General features: G+C 52.1%; 1 protein-coding gene across 9 annotated transcripts in view; it reads left to right on the forward strand.

Annotated features, from left to right (window-relative positions):
• ADAP2 (ArfGAP with dual PH domains 2) overlaps positions 1 to 18,155 on the forward strand; it is a 54,473-nt gene that overhangs the window by 17,838 nt on the left and 18,480 nt on the right. For 6 of the 9 annotated variants that reach the window (XR_009449164.1, XR_009449163.1, XM_059669498.1 and 3 more), the window contains 7 exons: positions 1,020 to 1,099; positions 1,940 to 2,052; positions 6,256 to 6,402; positions 9,481 to 9,564; positions 12,734 to 12,796; positions 14,529 to 14,606; positions 15,624 to 15,852. Coding sequence is in view for 7 of the 9 variants with exons in the window: in XM_059669498.1 (XP_059525481.1) it covers positions 1,020 to 1,099; positions 1,940 to 2,052; positions 6,256 to 6,402; positions 9,481 to 9,564; positions 12,734 to 12,796; positions 14,529 to 14,606; positions 15,624 to 15,852 (794 nt within the window). In the remaining 2 variants the exon portion in view is untranslated. Of the gene's footprint in view, positions 1 to 1,019; positions 1,100 to 1,939; positions 2,053 to 6,255; positions 6,403 to 9,480; positions 9,565 to 12,733; positions 12,797 to 14,528; positions 14,607 to 15,623; positions 15,853 to 17,319; positions 17,496 to 18,155 lie in introns of those variants that run through there. The other 3 variants (XM_059669503.1, XM_059669496.1, XM_059669497.1) reach the window with 3 other exon arrangements.

The raw sequence follows: 18,155 nt of genomic DNA on the forward strand, positions 1-18,155 counted from the left end.
CTGTGCTGAGCATGGCTCCACGCCCTTTATATACATTTAAAGCTACCCTAAGGGGTTGGTAGGTATAATATTATTGGCATATTCCCCAAGTTCAGAGGCAGTCCTCGGGCTACGTCGGACTCGATGTATGTTGTTTTGTGGTTACGTCGCCATCTCCCATTTATTTATAAAAAAAAAAGTTCCATCATTTTGATGTATGTACATATGTGCTTTATGTTTCTTATTATTTATTTACCACAAGTAAAGGTCAGGAATTGTTATCTTCCTTTTAATTTTTTTTTTTTTTACTGTTTCACTTCATTACTGCTGTGTATGTGCTCCCTGTGAGTGACGTAGGTGCTTATGTAGGTGGGTTCCCACTTATGGCGAAAATTGCGTTACGTCGCTGTGGGAACGGATCTCCGACGTAACCCGAGGACCTACTGTATCTTGTTCTTGATCACACAGTGGATAAATGGTTGAATGGGACCAGATCCCAGATGGTTAGACTCCAAGACCACTGCTCCGTCCGGTGTGCCATGCCCCGAGTTCATGGGCAGGCCCAGGAAGAGGCTGCTGGCCTTCTGGCCTAAGCTGGGAGCATGCAGCGGAGGCGGCAGTGGAGGCGGCAGTGTAGATGATCCAGAGGAGCTGGTGTCGGTCTCGCTGACCTGGAGGGCCAGGCTGGCATCAGAATAGCCCAGAGGTTTTCTAACAGCCCACTGGGGAATATAGTTCCCCCAGGAGACACTGGCAATGTCTGAAGACATTTTTGGGTATCACCGAGGAGGAAGAGCTACTGGCATCCAGGAGGTAGACACCAGAGATGCTGGCAAACATCCTACAGTGCCCAGGACAGTCCCCACAACAGAGCGGTCCAGCTCCACAGGGTAACAGGAGCACGGCTGAGCAGTCCTGGTAGCCTGAGCAGGCAGCGAGGCCGCTGGGTGACACTCCCGCCTGCAGCTGCGGGGCCTCAGACAGTTGCTGTGGGCAGAGCACGTATCAGACACAGCTGACCGGAGGTTCTCTCTTTTTAGGGTCTTAAAGGAACAGTGGATTCGAGCTAAGTATGAGAGACAGGAGTTTATGGCCGATGGGAAAACCATCTCACTCTCAGGTACAGTTAATTTTCATCACCTTTCAACGTCTCTGTTGCAGCGAGTTCTAGAAAACAAAGTGCCTGATTCTTAGAAGCGAGGTCCAGCCGAGAGCTATCTGCTGCCCTCACTCTGGCCACAGAGGCCCAGGCATGGGTTCCTCTGCCTCTGAAATGGCAACACAGCAGTTGGTGGGGTTTGCGGTCTGAATGGACAGGAAGCATGTTTGCACGTCCTTGCGGGCCTCAGGGGTGTAGAGTCCTTCCTGTGAGTTGCAGGGAGGCTCACCCACCAGGAACACACCCCTGCGCCTGGCTCCTGGAGCCCCCGGTGTGGCACAGGCTCGGTAAGGTGCATGGGCCGGAATTCGCCCTCCTTCATAACCTTGTGCAAGGCACAACCTCATCGGTGGCCCTGGACCTGTGGCTGACCCCGACCCGGAGGGCAAAGTGCACAAAACCACTCTTTGAGGATCAGAGGCAGCCAGTGCTCAACGCTCCCAGCTCCCAGGAGCACCTGGCATTCTTCAGCCGCAGGCGCCTAGAGGGCGGCGTTACTCCTGCGCTCTGGAGAGCGCCCCCGGGCTGATGTCCACGGAAATCATCGGTACAGTGTCTCAGTACTTAGCCTACGTAAGGCTGTACTGTGCCTTCTTAAGAAATAGCCAAGGAAGAACATTGAAAATTTGGCCCCAGATAGGACCCCCGTGCCCTGCATCTGAAATAGCCACGTGCGTTAGATGTGAGACAGTTCAGCAGCCAGCGGGAGGTTCATTGTATCCCGAGACCCTGCGAGGATTGTGAGCTGCTTGTTTGTCTTAAGGCGGTGGGTGCTCACTCTTTGTCGTCGTGGTGGCTCAGGTAACCGGGAAGGGTTCCTGTGGAAGCGGGGCAGGGACAACGCGCAGTTCCTAAGGAGGAGATTTGTCCTGTTGGCAAGAGAAGGCCTTCTGAAGTACTACACTAAGGAAGAGGTAAGAGGCCAGCCCCGGGAGGGGTCCCCTCCGACCACTGGGCTCACCCACCGAGGTCTGCTCTTTAATCAATAGTGACTTGTCCTGTGGGTGATTCAGGCCCCACATCCCATGTTCCCTTGGTGATACAGTCAGTCCAGCCCACTAAAACACACCTTCTGCTCACTTAGAGCAGTGGTCCCCAACCTTCTGGCCCTTTAAATACAGTTCCTCATGCTGTGACCCAGCCATAAAATTATTTTCGTTGCTACTTCATAACTGTCATGTTGCTACTGTTATGAATCGTCATGTAAATATCTGATATGCAGGACGGTCTTAGGCGACCCCTGTGAAAGGGTCGTTGGACCGCCAAAGGGGTCGTGACCCACAGGTTGAGAACCGCTGACTTAGAATAAGCTTCGACTGGTCCATGATTAAGCCTTCGATGATCACTTGATTTGACTTCATCTCTTCAGACACGCAAGGGATATTTATTGAGCACCTGCTATATGCTAGACATTATTGTAGGCACTGGGGACACAGCAGTGAACTAAACAAAGTTCCTCTTCTCTCAGAGCTTTCATGCTAGTGGAAGGAGACAGGTGGCGATCAAACAGCATCAACATATGATATAGCAGGTGGCAGGAAGTGCTAAGAAGGGAAATAGATGAGAATGTGAGGGAGTGACCAACAGAAGGCTCTGAGCGTTGGCCTTCACCTTGCTCGGTTTTCTACACGTAGGAATTATTGTGTATTTCCCCTGTTGCTTTCCTAGATGGACCTGTGCGATGCGTGGCCGCAGGCTAGGGCCAAGTGAAAAATGATGAGGGATGAAGAGTATTTATCCTCCAAGTGCGAGTAGGGATTTCTTTTTCTCTTTTTAGATATCTTTTTATTGATTTCAGAGAGGAAGGGAGAGGGAGAGAGAGATAGAAACATCAATAAGAGAGAATCATTGATTGGGTGCCTCCTGCACGCCCCCTACTGGGGATTGAGCTTATAACTGGACATGTGCCCTTGATTGGAATTGAACGTGGGACCCTTCAGTCTGTAGGCCTATGCTCTGTCCACTGAGCCAAACCAGCTAGGGCAAGAGTAGGGATTTCTTATTAGTCTTCAGTTTAAAGACCTGAAAAATGTTGCAGGCACAAGAGGCAGGAAGAGAAAGTGGAGCAGAGTTAGGAGGGGCCACTGAACCCCAGCAGCCGCTGGGGGCTGGTCTCCTGGAGCCTCATTTTTGGTTGGGAAAAGTGGATCCTTCTCTCAGTCTTAAGCCTGTTTAGTCTAAAACAGTCTAAAAATAACACAAGTTGCCTTTGGTCTTTTAAATTTCTTTCCCCCCAAAAGGAAAAATTTTAACTTATAAAGATAGCTCATTTTTATGTAAAAATTTGGGGTAATACAAGAAAGTAAATAAAGTAAAAAGAAAGTGAAACTCAAAAGGTATCTCAGCATAACAAAGTGTTGATACTCAGAACATATTTTTAAAAAAACACAACAACCTACAAATCAAGAAGAAAAAGACAGTCCATTAGAAAAATGGCAAAGCAAATGGACTGGCCTTTTATAGAAAAGGAAACCAAAAGGCCTGATAAGGGTAAGAAGAGACGCTTGCTGTCTCTGGCAGGGAAGTGCAGGCCAAAACCACAATGAGATGCTACACACCCACCATAATGGCGAAAATTAAACAGGCTGACAACACCCAGCATTGGCGAGGATGTGGAGAAACTGAAACCCTCATCCATAAATAATACAGCCTCTTTGGAAAGCAATTTGGCAATTTTATTTTTTTAAAAAAATATATTTTTATTGATTTCAGAGAGGAAGGAAGAGGGAGAGAGATGGAAACATCAATGATGAGAGAGAATCATTGACCGGCTGCCTCCTGCATGCCCCCCACTGGAGATTGAGTCCACAACCTGGGCATGTACCCTAGGCCAGAATTGAACCTGGGACCCTCCAGTCCGCAGGTCGACGCTCTAGCCACTGAGCCAAACTGGCTAGGGCATTGGCAATTTTACATAAAGTTAAATGTATACCTGACCACATAACCCAGCCATTCCACTTCTAGGTGGAACTAAAACATAAGTCCAAAAAAAAAAAAAATGTTCACAGAAGCTTTATTTATAATAGCCCAAACCTGGAAAGAACCCAAATGTCCATCCACAGCTGAATGAATAAACAAATCGTAATACATCCATAGAAGGGAATATTACTCAGCAATAAAGGGGGACAAGCTACTAAAAAATGCAATAAGGTGGATTAATCTAAAAATATTATTCTGAGTAAAAGAAGCCTCATACAAGAGTATGTACTACATAATTCCATGTATAGGAAATTTTACAACAAGCAATAGAAAGTAGGTAAGTGATTGCCTGGTGTTGAGGTGGGGGGGGGGGGATGAGGATAGACTGTAAAGGGGCAGAGGACAGGGAGAGGGAAAGAGAGATAGAAACATCTATGATGAGAGAGAATCATGGATTGGCTGCCTCCTGCACGCCCCCTACTGGGGATTGAGCCAGCAACCCGGGCATGTGCCCTTGACTGGAAATGAACCCGGGACCCTTCAGTCTGTAGGCCGATGCTCTACTATCCACTGAGCCAAACTGGTGAGGGCTAAATTAGTCTTTTAAAATGTTTGCGGTAGCCGAGGCCGGTTTGGCTCAGTGGATGGAGCGTCGGCCTGCGGACTGAGGGGTCCCGGGTTCGATTCCGGCCAAGGGCATGTGCCTGGGTTGCGGGCACATCCCCAGTGGGAGATGTGCAGGAGGCGGCTGATCGATGTTTCTCTCTCATCGATGTTTCTAGCTCTCTGTCTCTCTCCCTTCTTCTCTGTGAAAAATCAATAAAATATATTTTTTAAAAAAATGTTTGCGGTATTTCATTGTGTGGATGTACCATGATTTAATTATTTAATGGACATGTGAAACACTCCTTCTTTTTCTGCTAGTATACCAGTAAGTAACATGGCAATAAGCATCTTTGGCATGCATGTTTGCACAGAAATGCAATTACTTCCTTGGGGTGGATTCTTAGATGCAAAATTGTGAGTCAAAGCAGAACACTCAACATGGTAATAGATATGACCAACTTTCCCTTTAGAGAAGACTATTAATAAGCTTTCTTCAGTTCTATGTCTGCCCTGTTCAATACCCTAGCCATCAGCCCTAGCTGGTTTGGCTCAGTGGATAGATTGTTGGCCTGTGGACTGAAGGGTCCTGGGTTCGATTCCTGGTCAAGGGCACATACCTTGGTTGCAGGCTCTATCTTGGGGCCATGTACAGGAGGCAACCAAACGATGTATCTCTCTCACATTGATGTTTCTCTCTCTCTGTGTCGCTCCCCCTCCCTTCCACTCTCTCTAAATATCAATGGGGAAATGTTCTTGGGTGAGAATTAACAACAACAACAAAATACCCTAGCCACTGGCCTCGGGTGGCTACTTGAGCATTTGAAATGGGGCTGAGTAAAGAACTGAAGTTTTATTTTATTTTTTTCTTGTCCTTTTAAAAAATATTTTTATTGATTTCCGAGAGGAAGGGTAGGGGTGAGAGATAGAAACATCAATGATGAGAATCATTGATCGGCTGCCTCCTGCACGCCCCCTCCTGGGGATCAAGCCCACAACCGGGGCACGTGCCCTTGACCGGAATTGAACCCAGGACCCTTCAGTCCACAGACCAACGCCCTATCCACTGAGCAAACCAGCCAAGGCTATTTTTATTAAAATGCAATAGGCACATGGGTCAATGGCTCCCACAGCTCCCCGGTGTTTGTTATAATTTTTCTCTCTTACCGATTTTGAAGGAAAGCACTCTTTTCTCTTCCCTGCTCAGCATGAATCAGTGACTGCACTGTTTCAGAACCCTGAGACCAGCCAGGACCCCACATCTGCTTTTCTCTGCTTTATTTTATTGGGTGGCTCCCACAGATGACTTGCTTCAGAGAAACTGCCATGGCTAAAATTTTGAAAAGTCCTGCATTAAGGCCTTTCCAAGCCCCATTCCAACCCGAGAGGCCAGGCCGAGTAAGCAGGAATGGTGGGATGGCTGAATACAGGACAGCAGGAGCATCCGTGTGTCCTAATGACAGAGCAAGAACAGGGAAAACCCATGGAAAGTTACAGGTTGGTTACCTGTCTGCTTGAGGCCTTGGTGAAGGAGATAAGACGACTCCCTGCGGACTGTCTGTCGGCATCTTGAGTATCCATTCCCTCTCTTTCAGGGTAAAAGCCCCAAAGCTGTCATCCACATCAAGGACCTGAATGCCACCTTCCAGACGGAGAAGATAGGCAACCCCCACGGGCTGCAGATCACCTACCGGAGAGAGGGCCACATCAGGAACCTGTTTGTGTATCACGAAAGCGGCAAGGTGAGCTGCCTGGCCTCGCCGTGCCGGCCTCCAGCTCGGCACCCCAGGGCTCTGCAGGCCCAGCGACTAACCCTCTTGAGGTCTGCAGCTACTGTTTGCCTAAACCTAGCGTCACTTTCTGGTCAGAGATAGCGGTGTGAGGAAGGCAGAGTGAGATCAGAGAGAGGAACCTGACAGGTAAAGTGGGTGTGTGTGGACGGTTCACGTCCACCAAGGGGAGTCCATCAGCAGAAGGACTGTGCCCGGGGATGGCAAGTCCAGGTGGCACCAGAGACCCTGACTATGGGAGGAGGAACGGAGAGAAGATCAGGCAGCAGTGCACTCTGGGGCCTTGCTTCTCGACGTGTAGGCCCACCCTGGACCTACTGAATTAGAAACTGCATTTTATTTAAAAAATTTTAATATTTTTATTGATTTCAGAGAGGAAGGGAGAGGGAGAGAGAAACATCTATGATGAGAGAGAATCATTGATCAGCTGCCTCCTGCATGCACCACATTGGGAATCAAGCCCACAACCCAAGCAATGTGCCCTGACCAGGAATCAAACCACGACCTCCTGGTTCATAGGTCGACGCTCAACCACTGAGACACGCTGGCCTGGCAGAAATTGCATTTTAATAGGATCCGCAGGTGATCCTTATGCACATTAAAGTTTGAGAAGCACAACTTAAAGGTCCAGGAAATCAGACCCTGGCTCTCATTCAGTCCATGGTGGGCTCTCTGCTGTTGCTCAGACTGGCTGGACACTGGTGGCCACCCCTCCCTCCCCCCCGTGCCAATCACTGCTACGAGGACTTTCGCTGAGGTGCCCAAGGTCTCTGACATTTATGGTACCTGACTCCTTCCCACTTGCCCTATTGTAGAGCATCCGACAACCTAGGTCTGGCCATTCTGCTCTTTCCCTTGATACCCCAGTTTCTCCACAAGATGGGCATAAGCGAGGGGCCGCAAAGTCACGCCAGCAGGAGCCAGACAGGTGATCTGAAAGTGAAGTGGACAGCTGTGAGGCTGTGGCAAACAGGAAACCTGTACAGAGGATTGAAACAAACAAAAATTCAGGAGCCAAACAAACCGAATGCAGGTTGGATTTGGCCCCAAGGTCACCAGCTTGTGATTGGAGAGACCTTCCAAAGTGAAGGCCTAGGCCAGGTCTTTCTGGGACAGGCCCATTCCCTTAGCGCCCGAGACACACAAAGGCTTGTAACTCCCAGGACAAGAGAGCTCAGAACTCGGAACAAACCTAGGAGAGACAAAGGGCAATTATGTTTCATTCTTTCAAAATCATACTCACATGAATTACTCAATCACCCAGTTACATCGAAGTGCGGCACTGCAGCTACCTGAACAAGTCTTTCTGCCCCCCAGTTCCAGATTCCTGGGAGAAAGCATTTCATAAGCCCCGTCCAGCATTGGTCCAGCCCTGGTCCAGCTGCTGTGGCCAAGAAGGGGCGGGATCACCTCAGCAACTGTGGCTGGGCGGTGGGTGGGTGAGAATGGGTGGGGCAGTTCTCATGGAGGCAGCGCTTGGGCTGAGCAAAAATCTGTGTCAACATCTAAACTAACCTTCAGGATGAGTAGAATGTTCTAGGCCAGCGGTTCTCAACCTGTGGGTCGCGACCCCTCTGGGGGTCGAACGACCCTTTCACAGGGGTCGCCTAAGACCATCGGAAAACACGTATATAATTACATATTGTTTTGGGGATTAATCACTATGCTTTAATTATGTTCAATTTGTAACAATGAAAATACATCCTGCATATCAGATATTTACATGACGATTCATAACAGTAGCAAAATTACAGTTATGAAGAAGCAACAAAAATAATTTTATGGTTGGGGGTCACCACAACATGAGGAACTGTATTAAAGGGTCGCGGCGTTAGGAAGGGTGAGAACCACTGTCCTAGGCCATACGTATGCGTGGGTGAGGGGAGCGGGGTGGGTGAGGCATAGAGTTCCAGGAGGAGCGAACAGAATGTGTTGAGATTGCAAATGGCTTTGTATGGAAGGAACTCAGAGGGCAAAGTCCCTCAGACCAAAGAGCGTAGCTTTTCTTCTTGAGGGTTGTGGAGAAAACTCGATCTTGGACTCAAGAGACTTGCAAAGTGCACATCACTCTGGCTGAGGGCGGGGAGGACCAATCGGGGAACAGCAGAGCAGCCGCAGAGCCAGCTGGTGAGCTGTCCACCTGGGGAGAGGTGATGGTGCCCGCATGGCTGAGGAGTGCGTTCTCCCGGAGTGATAGCAGAAGGTCCAAGCCGGCTTCGGCCTACGCTGCCCTCCAAGCAGTGAGCACCCCCCGTGGAGGAGCACCCCCAGGTGCCCATGCCCCCACCTGAAAACCGGTCTTTGACATCCGAGTGAGAACTTTTTTTTTAAATATATTTTTTATTAATTTCAGAGAGGAAGGAAGAGGGAGAGAGAGATAGAAACATCAAAGATAAGAATCATTGATTAGCTGCCTCCTGTACGCTCCCCACTGAGGATCGAGCCTATAACCTGGGCATGGGCCCTTGACTGGAATCGAACCTGGGACCCTTTAGTCCACAGGTCAACGCTCTATCCCCTGAGCCAAACCAGCTAGGGCAGTGAGGACTCTTGCTCCTCAAAGTGTGTCCTACTGACCAGCATCACATTGCTGATTGCTAGGAATGCAGACTCTCAGGCTCTACCCCAACCCACTGAGCCCACAGCTGCCCTGTAACAAGATCCTCAGGTGACTCGTACACCCGTGAGAAAATGTCAAGGACTGTCCTTGGCCATTGCGCAACTCCCATGCAGCTCACTGGGGCCTTTCCCACGGCTCCAGACCTCCCTGCCAGTGGCTCCCACTTGCTCAGGTGAGGCCTGGGCGCCCACCCTCCCCTTCCCCCACCCCCAGGCTCTGGTGTTGTTCCTGCAGCTGCCTGTGATCAGCCCACAGGCCCCGCAGTGGAACTGGGGGAATGAGTGTGTGCGGAGTGCCCGTGCACAGACCTGAAAACCTTGCTAGCTTCCTGCCAGCACTCTCAGCCCAGCCCCCCCCCCCCCCCCCCATCTCACCGGCTGTCCGTTTGTCCTTTGCCTTTTTCTCTGCAGGAGATAGTGGACTGGTTCAATGCCCTCCGCGCAGCCCGTCTGCAATACCTAAAGGCGGCCTTTCCTGAGCTCCCAGAGTCTGAGGTGAGCTAACAGTGGACCCCAACTTCCGAGTCTCCTCTCTGCCACCTCCTCTCCTTGTCTGCCTACCTCGAAGACACTCAGAGGCCAGACTAGGTTGGTTTGTAGGCAAGACCTTGAGGCTTGGGGTTGGGTACCTCCGAGGGCAACCAAAGGCTTCCTCCTGGGGCAGCTGGGGGTAAGGTCCTCACCCGTAGCAAGGCGGCCTCTGAAAGGCAGGCCAGGCTCTCCCCTTCGGGTGTCAGAGGGCTCAGGATTCGGGCATTTCTTCCTGACCCGTTCCCCTCTACAAGGTGCACACAATCCCTGCCACACTGCTTGCAAGGTGCTTTGGAGCCCCCTTTACCTCGTAATTCCTTTTACCTCATAGTCCTGTAGCAGGCAGTGAGGTGGGGGTGGTTATTCCCATTTTGCTGATGAGAAACTGAGTCCCAGGAAGGTCCAGTGGATAATCAGATGTGCTCTTCCCACGCTCACGTCCCCCTTGCCCTTCATGTTTTCTGGAAGGCAATTCCCCATGACAATTCTGGCAGGAAAATCTGCCTTCCATGGCCAAGGAGAGGGGGAGCCCTTGAACTTCATGTTGATTGTCTCCAGCCGTCTGGGGCATCCTGTGCCTCGCTCAGGCTGGGCTGGGGAGGCGGGCTGTGTGGGGCAGAGGCTGCTGCCTGGAGCCAGGAGGCCTGGGCTCGCACGGGTGCTCTGTGGCTGACCTGCTGTGTGATCCCTGCAGGTCACACCACCTCTCTGCACACCTGTTTCCAGATCTGTAAGATGGCACTTCATCTAGATCCATGGTCGGCAAACTGCGGCTCTCGAGCCACATGCGGCTCTTTGACCCCTTGAGTGTGGCTCTTCCTAAGCCTTAGGAGTACCCTAATTAAGTTAATAACAATGTACCTACCTATATAGTTTAAGTTTAAGCAATTTGGCTCTCAAAAGAAATTTCACTCGTTGTACTGTTGATATTTGGCTCTGTTGACTAATGAGTTTGCTGACCATTGAATTCTAGGTCATCTTCAGGGCCCCTCCTAGCTTTGAGGTGCTATGATCAGGTGTTTGGTTTAGGCCAGCCGTGGGCAAACTATGGCCCGCGGGCCGGATTTGGCCCGTTTGAAATGAATAAAACTAAAAAAAAAAAAAGACCGTACCCTTTTATGTAATGATGTTTACTTTGAATTTATATTAGTTCACACAAACACTCCATCCATGCTTTTGTTCCGGCCCTCCGGTCCAGTTGAAGAACCCATTGTGGCCCTCGAGTCAAAAAGTTTGCCCACCCCTGGTTTAGGCCCAACTCTATAAGAGGATTTTGTAAGTGATGGGGCTGTCTTATTCCAAACTGGTAGGTCCTCCTTGAAAGCCTAAACACTCCTTCATTCCAAAGTTTTCAGGGAGCCAAGTGCCTGGGATGGAGGTCCACTTCAGGCCCAGTGATGCACCGAGATGGTGACCCTATGAAAGCGGCCCCAGCCGCCTGGGTCAGGGTGCTCCGGGTCTGCAGACTCAGCACCCAGAACTGGCGAGTGCACGTTCCTGGGGGCAGGGTGCTGGGGTGCTGGCTGCTGACGGGAGAGCAGGGAAGGCAAAGTGCAGATGCTCGGCCGGCCGCCTGGATCTGAGCTGGGGCTCCAACTTTGCTGACCTCTGCAGAGGAAATTGGTCGTTGGCCAACATCCTCAATGTCCTTGCGCCTCCCTCATCTGCCATCATTACCCCTATGTGCCCATCATTACACCTATGTGCCCCTGCCTTTCCTCCTCTATGTCTGTGTGAGGTCCTGGGCAGTCGCTTAGGCATCCAGGAGCCCAGGTGTCCTTGTGGGGTTTTGGTCCTGCGCTGAGGATGCATGGACTGAGGCCAGGGAAGCTGTGTTACTAGGGCAAGTCCCCTTACCTCTCTGAGCCTCAGCCTGCTCACCTGCCACCATGGGGACAACACCTACCTCCCAGGGCTATTGTGAGAATCAGGTGAGCCAAGGCATCGGAGGTACAGTGAACATACTCCGTCCACATGTCTTTCCTCCTGGGAGGTGTTTCCCTTGGCCTAGACTAGCCCTGCCTCTGCTCAGGTTCAGACTGTTGAGCCGAAGGGACTCTGTGTTTTTTTTTTTTTTTTTTTTGCAAATGAAGGGATTAAAGTCTATAGAATATGTTTTAGGGGAAGGGAAGTTGTATAGTTTATATTTTTGGGTTTGGCTCACAATTTTCCCCATTTCAGACTTCCTATTCCTATTCCCCAGACCTCACTTCCTCTTTGCCTCTGCCCTGGAGCTCTGGAAGCCCCCCCCCCTCCCTTGCCCCAGAGGGCTGGGCTGTGGTTGGAAGCCCTAGGCTTGCCAGGTTGACCCCCTGGAGCACAGGAGGTCAGCATCAACCCCTTGAGGCGTCTCTGGGGCAGCAGGGCTAGCTGCAAGGGACCCTGAAGATCACGTCCTCATCCTCCAGTCTCCTGATTGCAGGGAGGGAAACAGGCTGAGAGGAGGCAGGGTTTACCAGGGAACAGGGCTAGTTGAGGTCAGAACTGGAGCTAGAACCCAGGTCTCCTGACTCCTGGTCCAGAGCTTTCTCTACGTTCCCACTCTGCTGTCCCCTCCTTGGGGCCCTGTGTCAGAATCCCCACCCATGACCAGGTCTTGGCCAGGGGCCCGGTGAGAGGCGTGTTTATACTCTAGCATCACAGGAGGACCACGTGTGTCTGTCTAGTGTCCATCAGCCCTAGGTGTGAATCCCAGATCTCCATCCTCCCGGCAGGGTGACTTTGGGAGTGAGTACCCTTGACCGCTGTACCATTGTAGTGATAATTCCTACCACCTCACGGGGTGGCTGGGAATTGCTCCCAGAGCCTGATACACACTAGACCTATAGGGGACCCTGACAGGAGGGTCTCCTCAGAGCCTCGTCTGTGTCCACCTCCTGGGGGGGGGGGCGGTTCGGAGCATTCCTTAAGTTCTTCAACCAAGACTCAGCGGTGTTGGGAAGCCCCGCACACATCTGGCTCTGTTGAAATATTAATATTGCATCCACACCACGTTCCAAATATAACCCCGTGCACACACATCCTTCCCCATTCCAGACTTCCCCTTTGTGGCACAGCCAAGTTCAGTGGGGAGCCTGACCCCCTACCGGCCGGGCTGTGAGTCGGGGGTCAGTGCGTGTCTCTTTTTCCCCAGCTCGTGCCCCTCATCACCAGGAACTACCTCAAACAAGGCTTCATGGAAAAGACGGGCCCAAAGGTACATTCTCCGGGTCCCTGGGGGCTTTCCTGGCCCCTGGCCCAGCAGGCAGGCGGGCAGAAGGTGGGAAGTGGGACAAGGAGGGAAGTAGACCCATGTGTGTGAGTTCCCGGGGCCAAGGACCAAGGGGCCAGCTGGCCAGTGTTGCTGCAGGTGCCTCTCCCTGTCACTGGGCACCCTCCCTCCTTATCAGCACCACCCTCCACTGCTTTCCTCTTAACTCCCCTAAACGACCCTGCTCCTGGGAAAGCATCGCTGCAAGGAACTCCTGGGGGGTCAGCTTCTGCCTTTTCCACAACCGGGCGCTCTGTGCTGGGGCCCTGCTGGGGCGTCCACGTGAGTCAGGGGCTGAGATTAGCCTGAGAAACCACAGCTGTGCACCATGCGTGGCACGTGGGCACTCCCCTCCCAGCACAAGCACCGCCTCTGCTCCCATTTGCCATACCAGCCCTTAACCCCTCAGCGGCTGCTTCTTCCTACTTGCCCGCGAAGGAAAGGGAGCTTCTGCCTCCCAGGAAGGTCCGACCCTCCCTCCCGGTGTGGAGGCTCCTGCTGCCCGAGGGCACCTCAGACCCGGACAGCGTATAGGTGGGGCGAGGCTCAAAGTCAGCAGTCTGGCTGGAGCAGGTGCGGGTGGCGGTGGCATGAGGAGAGAAAGGGGGGATGGAGGAGGAGAAGAGAAAAGGAAGGGAAAGCAGGCGCTCCCTAAAGACACTCCAAAAGCGTTAGCATCCCAGGCTTTCTTTTTTTTTAAGGTGTGATATGTTGCCAGGATGGTTGTTAAAACTACCGGGAAAGCCCTAGCTGGTTTGGCTCAGTGGCTACAGTGTCCGCCTGTCTACTGACGGGTCCTGGTTCGATTCCGGTCAGGAGCACATGCCCGGGTTGTAGGCTCGATCCCCAGTTGGGGGGTGTACAGGAGGCAGCCGATCAATGATTCTCTCTCATCATTGGTATTTCTATCTCTCTCTCCCTCCCTCTCCCTTCCTCTCTGAAATCAATACAAATATATTAAAAACAAACAAAACTCCCGGGAAAGGCGTTAAGCAGTCAGTGTGAAAGGAAGCCTCAGTCAGCTTGAGAGCTAGTCAAAGGGTTGCACACTTTGTTTCCTTCTTTTTTAAAGATAACTTTTTAAATTGATTATATTGATTTCAGAGAGGAAGGGAGAGGGAGAGAGAGGTAGAAACATCAAGGATGAGAGAGAATCATTGATTGGCTGCCTCCTGCACGCCCCCCACTGGGAGTCGAGCCCTGATCAAGCCCCCGACCAGGAATGGAACCGCGACCTCCTGGTTCCTAGGTGGACACTCAACCCTGAGCCAGGCCGGTTGGGCACGTGCCCTTCTTTCAGCAGCCAGTGCACAGCCCGTGGTTCTCGCCCCCGTCCCCTGACCTTGGTCAGGCTTTGGCCAGGGCCAGGGCTCTCCGCATTACTGAGCAGTAGTCATTTCTGATGTCCCCAGCTTCCTCTTTCTGAGACTCCTTGTCCACAGCCCGAGAAAGAGGAAAACGCCTCTTCCAACTCCCAGCCGCACCTGCAGGCAGCGGGGTGACGCTGGCAGGGCTGAGGAGGCGGGCACAGCCTTCCGAGCTCCAGGGCCTCAGGGAGGGGCACCGGGTGACTATGGAGCGGGGACCGGCCTGCTCCCGTGGCCTAGTCCAGCCTGGCCCTCTGACCTCTGCACATCCCCGGCTCGGCCCCCCTGGCACAAGGTTCCCTCTTTTGCAGCACAGAGAGCCTTTCAAGAAAAGGTGGTTTGCCCTGGACCCCCAGGAACGGAGGCTGCTCTATTATAAGAACCCACTGGTAAGAGCCCCTGCCGGCCCTGCCCCAGGTCACCGAGAGGGAGGCGGGGTCAGTGCTGGTGGGGAGGCTGCTGGCTGGGGCAACCTGGCCAGGTCACAGCTCCACGTTGGCTTGTGTCTTAGTCATCTCTGCATGAAGCTGCTCCCCCCTCGCCCGCAGGAAGTCCCTTATGTGGATCCAAAATGCTGCCAATGTAGGCAAATGGGGTGTTTTCCGTCCTCTCGTCTCCAGGGCCCATGTGCGACCAGAAGGCTGGGAAGTGCAGTGATTAGGAGTGAGGGCTCTAGAACTCAGCTGTCTGGGCTCCGGTTTGGCCCTGCTACGTTTAGTGGTGTCCCTGGACAGAGTACTTAGCTCTCTGTGCCTCAGTTTCCTCCTCCGGAAGATAGGCTTAATAGCAGTGCCTTCCTGAGAGGTTGCCATGAGGATTGCAAGAGGCACCATCTGTAAAGCACTGGCATTCCTGGTGCTTAGTTAGCTCTCCATAAACACTAAATGTCACATTCTAAAAAAAATTAATCCTCTTAAAGACTTTTAAAAATTGATTTTAGAGAAAGAGGAAGGGGTAGGGGGGAGAGAGAGAGAGAGAGAGAGAGAGAAAGAAGAAGAAGAAGAAGAAGAAGAAGAAGAAGAAGAAGAAGAAGAAGAAGGAGGGGGAGGGGGAGGGGGAGGGGGAGGGGGAGGGGGAGGGGGAGGAGAAGAAAAGAGAAACATCCATTTGTCCCACTTATTTATGCATCCTAGTGTGTACCCTGACTGGGGATCAAACCCGGAACCTTGGGGTATCAGGACAATGTTCCAACCAGCTGAGCGATACTAAATATCATCTGAACAGATGCTGCGTGTGATTTCTCTTACAGTTTCAGTCGTTCAGATTCTGGGTCGCACCTAGCCAGAGTTCCCAGTAGAGACCTGCCCACCGCCTCTTTCTAAAATAGAGTTTGGGGGCCGTCACGGCTGCAGGGGCCCCTGTGCCCCAGGTGTGACCTCTGATGACCCTGTGGCCTCTATTTCCAGGACGCCTTTGACCTGGGCCAGGTGTTTCTCGGGAGCCGGGAGCAGGGGTACGAGGCGTCCGAAGGCCTGCCCAAGGACGTCCAAGGGAACCGCTGGAAAGCGGGCCTCACCATCGTCACCCCTGAGCGCAGGTTCCTCTTCACCTGCCCCAGCGAGAAGGAGCAGGGCGAGTGGCTGGAGAGTTTCCGGGATGTGCTCTCCCGGCCCTTGACATCCTTCAGCCTCCTCAGTAAGATGCGGGGCCTGGGGATTGTGCTTTTGGCCAAAGGCAGAGGGCAGAGAGCGGCTTCCTTCACGTGGGTTGGCTCTGAGCCCTGAGACCGGGGTCATGGCTCCTGACTGCGCCTTTTCTATTCTCTTTCTGCCAAAGAAAAGAACAGACAGGGGACATGATTCCCAGCAGCCCTCTCTGTCCACGCTAAGGTCCTCCTCCAGGCGCCCTTCTCCGGTAGCATCTGGAGTTTGTCCTGGCAGAACCCGGTTAGACCCCCTTCTCGCCTGTGCTGAGTCCAGGGGCCCAGCAGCCTCCCTCTCTCTTCCTCCGGCTCCCTTCCCTAAGTCCCTTTCCTCGTGAGAAAAGCCCGGCCTGTTATTATCAGCAAAGGTCACACCCTGGGGCAGCTCCCAGGGTTCTCTTTTTATTTTTTTGTTTTTATTTATTGAGGGAGAGAGAGAGAGAGAGAGAGAGAGAGAGAGAGAGAGAGAGAGAGAGAGAGAGAGAGAGAAGCATCCATTTATTGTTCCACGTATTCATGCATTCATAGGTTGATTCTTATTTGTGCCCTGACTGGGGATCGAACCCGCAACCTTGGCATATTGGGCCGACGCGCTAACCAACTGAGCCACCTGGCCAGGGCCCGGCTCCCAGGATTTGGGATTCCTCCCCACTCGCAGAGGGGAGGCTGTTTTCAGTGTCCTTTCCTCTGGGTCCTCCCTCCCGTCTGCCCTTCTCCTGCTCCCCCTGCACCCCAGAGGTGTCACATGCAGGCTTCTCTGTCGGCCAACAGCCCTGTGGATAAAGGGGAGATGTTCTGAGCTAGAGCAGGAACCTTCTGGCCCAGGGCCTGGCTTCTGGGGCGCAAGGAGAAGTTCTGTGTTTGGAAAAGTACGGACTGAGAAAGGGACCCCATATGGCTCCTTGGGAGAAACCCTGGCGCCCTTTGAGTCTGACCAGTGTAAACACAAACTCGCTTCACTTTCCAGACTCTCTGAGCCGAAGTGCCTCCGAAACAGGCGCAGAAGTGGCTGGGGAAGCACCTCGGCGGGTGCTTTCTTGTCGCGTGGCCTGTGCGTCCGAGTCTCCCCGTGTCTGTGTTTCTCACTCTCTGCTTTTCTCCTTCTTCCCGGGGTGCCTGTCCCCTCTGTCTCTCACCTTTCTTTCTTTTTTTTTAAATATATTTTTTATTGTTTCCAGAGAGGAAGAGAGGGAGAGAGAGAGAAACATCACTGATGAGAATCATTGATTGACCACCTCCTGCACGCCCCACACTGGGGATTGAGCCTACAACCCGGGAATGTGCCCTTGACTGGAATCGAACCCGGGACCCTTCAGTCCACAGGCCAGTGCTCTGTCCACTGAGCCAAACTGGCTAGGGTTCCAGCCCTATTTTTAATTCTGGTCCCCCCTGCCCTGCGCGGTTCCTTCCAGCCTGCATGGGCACGGCCACCCCCTCACCCCTCTTCTTTCCCCTTGCAGCTGCATCAACAGAGAGTGGCCACAGCAGCAGGTGACCCGCTGGCCAAGGAACTGGCTGGCCACGGGCCATGGGAGCTCTTGGTGAGAAGGAGACGTTCTCAGCTTGGCCTTGGTTACCCAGCAGGAGTGCCCCGTAGTTGGCAGCCATCACTGGCAGTGAACTCTGCCAAGACTAAAGCTTTGGCCTTTACCCACCGGCTCCCTGGGCCTCACCACGGCCCAGTCTTAAGGCCCAGGACATCTCCAGTGAAGGCACTGCAATGGGAAGGCGCCCACAGCATCACTCAAGTGGCACGCTGGCCCGAAAACAGTTTAATCCGACTCGACCATGAGGAAATAGTCTATTCTGTAAAACAGCTGGCCTGGCCTCCTCAGTGTCAACATCGTGACAGGGAGTGGTGTGCGAACTGTTCCAGTTACAGGCGACTAGAGAGCAACGCCAGGCAATGTGTGATTCTTGATTGGATCCTGGATTTAAAAAAACAGCACAAAGGACGTAAATTTGAACATGGATGTGTATTAGCCAACAGTATGATAAGACTGTGATAATTATGTTGTATTTGTGTAGGAGAATGCTCTTGTTCTTAGGGGATATGCATTGACGTGGCCAGGAGTAAAATATAACAATTTTCAGTCTACAACTGACTCAGCAAAAAATAACTATGTATACATGTATATGTAGAGTATTTACATATATACATATATGTACTATATATATGGAAGAAGACAGGGAGCACACACACACACATATATACAGATATATATAATATCTGGGGAGAGAGACAGAGAGAGCTGCTATGTAAAATGTTAGCAACTGATGAATCTAGATCAGCAGT

The sequence above is a fragment of the Myotis daubentonii genome, chromosome 16, assembly GCF_963259705.1.
Source record: "Myotis daubentonii chromosome 16, mMyoDau2.1, whole genome shotgun sequence".
In the NCBI taxonomy this organism is placed as follows: Eukaryota; Metazoa; Chordata; class Mammalia; order Chiroptera; family Vespertilionidae; genus Myotis; species Myotis daubentonii.